Raw genomic sequence first — 10,510 nt, forward strand, 5'->3', positions numbered from 1 at the left:
GGAAAGAGAGAGAAATGGAGGGGGAGGGAAAGAGGAGTGTTTGACAGCTGCTCTTCATAGATCTATTTCAGCCGCTCAGCTGTCCGACTCTCTCTCTCACACACACACACTTACTAAATAACTTCACACTGCTTCCAACGGGAAACCTGCTGTGGTCATGCAGTGAAAACCTTTATAGATTGATATTAATAAACAGATCTTTGTGACTCTTGATTTTGGTTGGTCACTTGTGTAAATTTTGCTGGCGCTGATTTGTTGCTCAAGAAACATTGTGATCGTTGAAAACAGTTGTGCTGCTTCACTCATTATTTTTGGATTTTTTTGATGAATAGACAGTTCAAAAGAACAGCATTTATTTGAAATAGACATTAATAATGTTGCAAAAGATGTTCTATGTTCACCTTCGATCAATGTAATGCGTCCTTGCTGAATGAAAGTATTAATTTTACTGACCTTACACTTTTGAAATACAAACGTGCATTCATAAAGCTGTGCTAGCGTTCGTTCTTCTCACATAGGCTAATAAAACATCCCAAATTAATATTTCAAATGCATTCATCTATATGTTTTATATGGCAAAATAAACTCTTTTAGACATGATTTTTGTGATAATGACTAGCTGGCTGAATATAACTCCTTGCATATGGTCAGTTGAATATGTTAAAAATGAAGTGTCTTATTTCATGTTCAAATAATTTCCCATATCCCATCTCAATATGCAGAAGATGACTGTAACTCGATCACCCCTCCTCTGAGTACTGAAGTTTGTTAGTCACAGTAATGCATGTGAAGTATGTACAACAGGACAGCATGTGTTGGTCGGGTATTCAGATCTGAGTTTGCATACTGAAGAATCAACAGAGTAAGGGCCGGTTCACACAGAATGCGTTTTTCAATTCCACTGTGCTACTTTTCCATTGTTTTTCAATGTAAACACGCTAGACCTTTGCGCTCACGTCTCGCGTTGTTAGAAAGCCATGGCTGTGTCTGAAATCGCCCTCTATACCCTTGAACAGGACACTATTTGATGAAACAGCCATTTGTAGTGGTGTCTAAAACCATAGTTGACGTTATTGAGTACACTCATTCAATCCCACAATGCACCGCAATAACGAGTGTACAGCTGATGTACACTCAACTGCTAGAGAATACCTATAATGCACTGTGATAGTAGCGCTGAATGATTCCTGCATCTGATCAGAAGATGATGCCCCCATGTGAATGATCCATCCATCTATTTTCCAAACCGCTGGTCCAATGTGGCTACAGCCTAATATCATACAGGTATTAAAATTCATTTTTAATTGATTACAATGTTTAATTAAAGGGGTGGTATAATGCCCTTTTCACAAGATGTAAAATAAGTCTCTGATGTCCCCAGAGTGTGTATGTGAAGTTTTAGCTCAAAATACCCCACAGAAATTTTTATATAGCATGTTAAAATTGTCACTTTTTGAGGGTGTTTTTGAGGGTCTCTGTCCCTTTAAATGCAAATGAGCTGCTGCTCCCAACACAGGGGGCGGAGCTACAACAGCTTGTGTCCTTATACCTCACACAGACATGCACTGATTTTTATTTTATTTTTTTACTTTCAGCCTTTTATGTTTAAACCGGATTCAGACAATGATGGAGAGACTCAAGAAGAAGTGACGACATGTAGAAGCAACAGGACATTTCTGAATGTTTAGTTGGTGAATTTATGTAGCTGATGTGTAGTTATCTTATAGTCATTGATTGGCATATTCTGTCTTGATAATCTATAAATCGCGTTCTCGGGGGCGGGGTTTATGTACATTCTAGGGTTGGTGATGTCACTAACCCGGGAGGAATGTTGTGTAGTCTCTACCAGCCGTTTGTTGTAGTCCTTAAAAAGCGATCTCTTTAAAAGCAAATATCTCCATTTGCTTTGAACTTTTTGAGCGTTGTAACTTTACAGATGTTGTTTATGCTCAAACAGCAACATTACACACTAACTAAAGTTAGAAAAGTGAAATCATAATCAACCACTCCTTTAAGGTTTATGCATGCTAGTTATTCAAAATAAATCTTTTCATTAATACTGGAGCTGCCAGTTTCAAATGATTATTAAACAGCAAGCACAAACTATACAAAAGCAGCAGCCCTTCCGGCGCACTGTGTCTGAATCCACTTGTTTTTATTCACTTCTTCAAGTGAGTTACATTACTGGAGTAATGTAGGGAATAGTGAATGAGGGTATAGGGCGCGATTTCGAACACAGCTTGACGTCCGACATTGAAAAACAATGGAAAAGTGGCGAAGTGGAATGGAAAAAGTCATTCTGTGTGAATGGTCCCAACACTATTGTTAAATATTCCCAAGATGTCATTGCAAGAAAAGAAAAGAAGTACTATTAGATTTTACAAATCTGACCTCTGCCTTAAAGGGACAGTTCACCCAAAAATGAACAATCTGTCATCATTAGCTATATGTTTCCATTGAAAGTTGTCAATTTAACTTGTGTGCAAAATTGGATTATCACATAAATAATTTGCGAATAAAGCAGCGTTTCCATCCCATGTGTTCAAAAGAACAAAATCACCTTTTTCTGTGAAATTGGTACAAAATATCTGTAATAAAAAAAAAAATGGAAGTTGCTGCAATCGGGGGAAGAAACTATGGCTCTTTTTTCCTACATCGTCATAAATGACTCGTGTCTCAGAGCGTGCAGACGAAACGCATTAAACGCTGCCATGTTATCTTGCGTTCAGATGCCTATAGTGTTTGGAAACACAATCATGTGAGACTTCTGGGAGGGAATTAAACCAAATCATTCTGATGATATACTTTGGTTCAGGCATTTCAGAATAACTAAACCAACATTTGAGATGTTGTGCGATGCCATTGGTCCACTGGTTAATCCAGTTATCCAATTACAGCTCCTGTTGAGGCAAAGTCACGTGTGTGTTTTTGTAGCGCAGTGAGGGATTTATTCGGTAAATGTGTTTCCATCGCAGTTTGTGCGCATGTCTTCTTATCGGATAAAAAATGAGCACATAAAGTTATGCACCCGTTTAGAATTTATGCGCATTTTGGAGCTTCCATCCAGAGTTTTTTTAATGAGATGCACCAAAATGCACCTAAAAATAGGTAGATGGAAACATATCCATTTATTCTCACTCACGCTGTTCCAAACCTGTAAAACTTACTTGAGATATTTTGAAGAACATTGAAGCACAAACAACATTATTTGGAGAAAAAAAAAAAAAGGTACATTTTTGGGTGAACAACATCCTAAATCACTCGTTTGTTTTTCCCCGAGGAGAATACGAGGACAAAAAATTGTGTTGTAAAAGGTCAGAGGAAAGATTTTTAAAAGCTCAAAAGTCTGTAGCCCCGGGGAAACAGAAACACCGTCGCACTTGGAGGAGGAGGAGGAGATGGAATTTTCCGAGAGCAAAAGTGCAGAGACTATTGATATAGAATTGTTGTTGTCTCATTTCACGCCGCCTTTGGAGAACAGAACAGAGGAGAAACCAGTGATTTTCTCAGCGGGAAATATTCCCCAGGGCTCCAGAGACTCAAGCAAAACTCTTAGATCAGCAGAAACGTATGGAGTGTGCAGTTCACGCGCTCTGAATTCTAATGATCCTTTCCCTCTGCTTCCCTCAGAAACCCAGGCAAAAATATTGATCAGTGAATAATTGTGCGATGTACTCGCCGTCCAGGATATTGTACATTGCGAGTCCCTAATAAACCACGAACCTCTCTTCCATCTGAGATTCTGATGTTTATTGAGTGAAAACTCGGAAATCCACCGTTAGAAACAAAGGTCACGTCCTGAAGGTCAGGTTGCAGAACTCAATGAATGAGTTTTGTTAAGATTAAACCTCATTCAGATGCATTTGATCCTTCCCGTATGGCCTGACCCTTCACCTCTAACACTTTATCTGAGGATCCTTTTAACTAATTGCTAATCTACCTTTATTCAGACCTCCGTTTCAGCATGTCGAGTTTTCTCTGCAGGTTCTGTAATTTGGATTGATTTGATCTGTGGGACTCTATATAATGCCGGGTTCAGACCTACTACTAATCCGGTTTCGGCACGATCCGTTTGATGTAGGGTGTGTGTCGTGGTGATTCGTAAATGACAATGGGCATCAGGAATGCAAGAATCAATCGTTTTTATCTTGTATCTAATCACAAAGTTTCTAAACATTTTATTTTCATAATTCGATGTACACTACTGTTCAAAAGTTTGGGGTCAGCTAGATTTAAATGTTAAAAGAAGGTCTTTTCTGCTCACCAAAGCTGCATTTAGGCCCTATTTGATCAAAAATACAGTAAAAACAGGAATATTGTGAAGTATTATTACTATTTAAAGAACAGTTTTCTATTTTAAAATGTAATTTTATCCCGTGATCAAATTTTCAGCATCGTTACTCCAGTCTTCAGGGTCACATGATCCTTCAGAAATCACTCATATTCCAGGATTCTTTGAATATAAAGTTTAAAAGAGCAGCATTTGAAATAGAAATCTTTTGTGACATTATAAATGTCTTTACTGTCACTTCTGATCAATTGAATGCATCCTTGCTGAATAAAAGTATTAATTTATATAAAAAATTAATAAATCGTACTATCCCCAAACCTTTGAACGGTAGAGTATTTCCAAATGAAACTAGAAAAATCAATGCAAGGAAGAAAAATAAGTCCTCAAGATTTGTTTTTATCCATCAGGAATTGACCGAATTGATTGGAGTTCATGTATTGTATTGATTTTCACTCAAAACCCGTTTCCGCGGAAGACAAAATGAGAACGAGGAGGAGATACACTAACGCAGGAGGTCAGATAGTGAAATGCAGATGGGATGTGTGTGACTTGAAGTGACTATTTTGCCTCCGTATTTGTGAGTGCACATTCCCATGATTCACTCTGGCAAGTGGGAGGAGCTGAGAGATGACTCGAGGGAGGGGCCAAAGAGGCCGTAGAGTGGAGTGGGAGGGGTTTGAGGGAACGACACATGGAAATCAGCAGAGAGCACACTGAGGGTTAGGGGAAAATCTACAGTCTTTATTGGAAATTATTAGTATGAGTGGAATTGTGTGATCATAATAATAATAATAGTAATAATAATAATTCCATGCAAATAAAGAGCGAAGGCAAGGCCCAACCATGCTCCATAAAGTTAACATAACAGAAGCAGCATCCAATGGGTAGATGTGTATGCTACAACACGTCAGTACAGCAGGACATGTCTACACAAAGATACATTGGAGTTTGCTGTTCAATGTTCCAAAACAAAGAAACAATCAAAATCAAGAGGAAAATAATAAACATGGTCATGCATTACAGCCTAGTACAGGAACAGAAGGCAGAGAACCACAACCAAAGAAATAGAGACATTTTGATACTAGGAGGACTTCTACAGTGCAGTTCTAGTGATCCCTGTAAAGCGGATGACATTGGCGCTCGCACAGCGCTAGGAGCGCCGCTCGGTAGCGCTAGGCTAATGCTGGCGTTGCAGCATGGGTAAATCAAATGAATGAGGGGCGGTTTGAGTGCTGGTCGGGTGTCATGTGCCAGTCAAGCGCCGAAAAAATACCACTTAGCTACTTGTTGTTTCTTCCGAGTACTCGTTTTATTACTTCCAAATAGGGCTGCACAATATATCGAAATATCGCAACGGCTTGCAATAACTGGGGTCATGAACAAAAGACAAAGAGAAAATCACTCACTGCTCTTGGCTGAATAACTTTTGTAGCTTTAATAAGAATCAGTTTATATGTATTTAATTCATACAGTGTTTTATTTTTACATTTGATTATTGAGTTTCTGTTGTTAAATAACCCTAATGTAGGATAACCTGAAACCCTGTTAAAATAACACTTCTTACGCTGCAGTAAAACACTGATGTTCGCTTTCAGAAGTTGTAGGGACGTTATTACAAAAATAATGTGAAATCATTTAAAAGATATTTTATGTTAATTTGACACACTTTAAGCATTATCGTATCGCATTATTGAGTTATCGCATTTTTCTTTAATATCGTGCATTTTCTTCAACAAAATATGCCATTTATGTTGTTTTTAACATTATATGAATTCTACACATGGATCTCTTTTTAAAAAGGGACATTATGCTGGTCTTGAAATAGACCAGAGGTCAATAAAGCTCAAGCGTCTAATTCCTTTGAAAATAATACCGCAACATATAGACCTTATGCGCCAGAGAAACAAGCCATCATTAAAATAATTATTTTGAACTAATGGTTTTGCGGTAGCTCTGAATATTTCTATGGCATCGCTGTCAAAGAGTGATTAGCTGGTGAACTCGGTTTATTTATTGTAGAGTTAACAAAAGTTATCATGAGCATTGTAATGTTTGAAGCGGATGTCACTCATTCTCATGTCGTTCCATAACCGTGAAGTCATATGATAGTTTTGTGCGAGGAACGTACCGATTCGGCTCCATACAAGAACCAATGGCGTTCTTGGCCATTAAACGCACATGAGATTTCTTACATTTTACTCATAAGACGTCAGAAGACTTGAAATATAGTGCACAAGTCATTTAAATCAAGTTTGTTATGAACTAAAACTATTAAAAACATTTTTTGTTATTTGCAAAAGCTGCAATAAAATATCAAAGTAACACTTTATTTTATGTCACTACATGTACTTACTATAGTAATAATAATATATCCATTAATATCACTCAGTACTTAAGACTACGTCACCTTAAATAAAGTGTAAACAATAAATATTAAATGAAAAATTTAACTTAAAATAGAAATATTGCATTTATAACTCTGAAATAAGTTAAAATATTTCAGCTTGTTTAATTTTTAGTAATTTCGTTAATTGAATATGAATAATGCTAAAATAAAACTGGTTTAAACCACTATTATGGTGTTTTTGGTCCTTTCTGGAAACCCGTAAAGATCCTTAAACGTCTCCTTTTGTTTTGCACTAAACAAATAAGGGGGTTTGGAACGACACAAGGGTAAATAACGTCAGAAACTATTCCTTCAAGGAAAATGGTATAGATTTATTTTGATTAAATAATTAATTGTTCGCCCCAGGAGGGCAAAGGGTCACCGAGGTGCGACGTTATCGACCCGAACTGTACTTGAATAATTAGAAAATAAGCACGTTGAGCTTCTCTAGTAAGTCCAAATCTCGGGCAAATCCCACCGGCACAGCACACCCTCCCGAAAAGACGAGACAAGAGACAAGTGTTTAGGGGTCGATCAAGCCCGGCTATGATCGAGTGAGAGGCCAATGCATCCACTTGACAGAAATTTACAGCAAAAATGTTGGTCTATCCACACTGAGAATGGGACAAATCACAATGACAGTCGTAAAAAAGCTAAATGCTACAATGAGTTGTTATTTTTTCGTCAAAGCAACAATGACCATTTAAAAATAAGAAGACAAGAGGATTCTTCTAGAGAAGAGAGAGTGTTATTCTGCAGTCGGTTACACAGGAGGATATAAACTGGATGAGTGAGAGTTTGTTTGTAATGTCGTCTTCAGATGGAAAGAGAGGGAATGAGAAGAGGGAGTCACAACACAGCTAGATGCAGGGCAGGCAGAGGCTATAGCACAGCAGCGGCGGGTGATCGTTAGATACACAATGGAAGGGAACAGAGCTCTGAAAAAATGCGGTATGTAGAATCAGCCCCCAGACTATGGAACAAGGAAAAAAATAGAAACAAATACAAGCACAATCAATGAAACCATCGGTGCTAGGGCACGGCTACAAAATGCACCTTATTATTATTATTATTGCACACATACATTGATGCATTTGTTTTTCTGCTGGTGTAAAATGCATACACTACTGGATTAGTTAATTACACACATTTTATACACAGATCTGATGCACCTCATGTTTTACAATTGGCAACTAAATGCATATACTACTATATTTAAGTGCACATATGTAGGAATGCATCTTTTTTTCTGCTGGTGCATTAAGGTTTAAAATGCATAACATAGTAGGCTAGTATTTGCATGTTAAATATAAATGCATCTTCGGTTGGTGCAGCATTATGGAATTCCAAAGCTGCCAAAATATGGCTAAAAATTGTGTTTTCCTACTATTTTTGTATCATTTAAGTGCACAGATACTGTATATGATGCACCTTTTTTTTCTTCCCAGTCCAGACATGGCTGGCTAAGGTGGGATTTAAGATTCAGACGTTTTTTTTGTTTTTTTTTTCATTAAAGCAGAATTAAACACGCAATGCAAGCTGCAAATGATGATTAGATATTAAAAACGATCCGAAGCCAATTTTGTCATGCATACATCCTGTAAAAGCTTAAATTAGGAGCAGGTTCAGCTGAGGGTATTTTGTGCTACTGCAGCTGCCCATCAGCACACTGACTGCTGAAGCCATGTTTAATTATTCATAAACAAAACCGCACACGGCGGAACGGATGTGAGGGAATTTAACGCAACGCGTTATGTCCACTGCAACGAACTAAAACGCTGTCGACGCTACAAACGCGCTACTTTGTTGATTATAATATGTAGGTTCGTTGAATCAGCTTCGTTGTTAGTACCAAGCGTTTGACGCGCCCCAATAGGGTGCTATACGCAAAACAAACGCATACACGCGCGTAGTTTATTCCTACATTAAACGCATATGCTTCCTGACACAAAGGATGACGCTTAGGAAGGTTGTACGCGTTGTCCAAATTGTGACCTGATAAATATTTATCCAGCAAATCAGAACACAGTGAATATCTAGATTATAAATATAGTGTATTTTCTTTAATGTTACTCCCACTGAGCAAATCGCTCCGTATTTGTGTTGCAAAATACGCGACGCTCCGGCAGGCCAGCAGCCTTTGATCACGTCCGCGCGACCCTCGCGCGCGCTCATTAAAATCAGACGAGGGTGCGTGCGACAGCAAATAAGACGCAATTACCTCTACTTCTGACGGAACCGAAGACGGGAAGAACCAGATATCCGACGTGCACTAACACCATCCTGGCTCCTTTGTTGCTGTGCTGCCCATGGACACCTTCGCCTTCCAATACGAGACCATTCAAAATGCAGTCCAGACGCCAGCTGCCCGCACACAAAGAGAACGGCGGCCAATCAGCGAGCACGGCGCTGCTTCCTGTGGCTCCGGCTCATCCAATCAGAGCGCTCGGCACGGCGGCGAGTCTTTTGTGAATTAGCTGTAGGGGGTTTTGACATCATCAGAGTGGACGCGGCGGAAACGCTCAGCTACTAAAACGCGTCAAGATTTGTAAACTATGACGTCAGCGTGTAAATATTATACTGGGATGTTGGAATATATATATATAATTAATTTAAAACTGCTGTTCAGAGATAGTCACGGTTATGTAATCAGACCATTTTTCTGGTAAGGAATAATCCAGGTTTAGAATTCTGTCATAATTTACTCTCGCACAAGTTGTTTCAAACCTGTATGAGTTTCTTTCTTCTGTTGAACACAAAAGAAGATATTTTGAAGAATGTCGGTAACCAGTTGCTGAACCCCATTGACTTCCATAGTTGGAAAGAAAAAATACTGTCAACTGTCTGGTTACCGACATTCTTCAAAATATCTTCTTTTGTGTTCAACAGAAGAAAGAAACTCATACAGGTTTGAAACAACTTGAGGGTGAGTAGCCTAAATTATGACACAAATGTACTTTTGAAGTGAACTATTCCTTTAAATATAAGTACCTATGGCATGCTGTTCATTAACATTAAACAAACAAACAAACACTGGCCTTAACTAGGGATTTGATCAAGCTAAATAATAGGGTTACTATACAGAATGGACATGATTGTTATCTGGCATACAATAAAACGGTTGAAAAACTCAAGGGAGTGACAGGGGTTAAGAGGTTTGCAATTAATTGCATCTAACAAGTTATATATATATATATATATTGTGTGTGTTGTTGTAACTATCGGGTAGTAAACACAAAGACATTTGGGTATTCTGAATGGTCTGTTGGGCAACTGTGGTACAGCTTTTGTTACACTTTCAGATTTGAGGTTTGTAGCACATATATACCAACACAAACATGATCAACCTGGTTTTTTTTTGTATTTTTAAAAATCTAATTTGAAAGAGTGCAAGAGAATCACAGACAGAGTGTAGGCCTGTTGGCCAGAAACGGGTTTGGTTGCTTTGAAAGACTATACACTCCATATGTCAGTCCTGAACCCCTTCCCCCAAACACACACACACACACACACACACACACACACACACACACACACACACACACACACACACACACACACACACACACACACACACACACACACACACACACACACACACACACACACACACACACACACACACACACACACAGGGGTCTGAGCTGTGATTATCTCTGCTCCTTCTGTTCATACTCCTCGTCACAACCCCTGTAAAGACCCCCACCCTCTCTCTGCTCCTCCAATTATAAAGTAACACATCTTATTCAACATCCATTACACTGCTTGTTACAAAGAATCCCTTACAGTCACTGTACTCATATTTTACTTGACTTCTTACCTTACTTGACCTA

The 10,510-nt window shown here is 38.5% G+C and overlaps 1 protein-coding gene across 1 annotated transcript in view; it reads right to left on the reverse strand.

Annotated features, from left to right (window-relative positions):
- Positions 1 to 9,365, reverse strand: part of ark2ca (arkadia (RNF111) C-terminal like ring finger ubiquitin ligase 2Ca) — an 18,258-nt gene extending 8,893 nt beyond the window's left edge. The window contains exon 1 of the mRNA XM_082140983.1: positions 8,899 to 9,365. Within this exon, the coding sequence (XP_081997109.1) occupies positions 8,899 to 8,959 (61 nt within the window). The 5' untranslated portion in view covers positions 8,960 to 9,365. The remainder of the gene's footprint in view (positions 1 to 8,898) is intronic.
- Between the last annotated feature and the right edge of the window lie 1,145 nt (positions 9,366 to 10,510).

This window comes from Leuciscus leuciscus (assembly GCF_965113295.1).
Source record: "Leuciscus leuciscus genome assembly, chromosome: 16".
Lineage (NCBI taxonomy): Eukaryota > Metazoa > Chordata > Actinopteri > Cypriniformes > Leuciscidae > Leuciscus > Leuciscus leuciscus.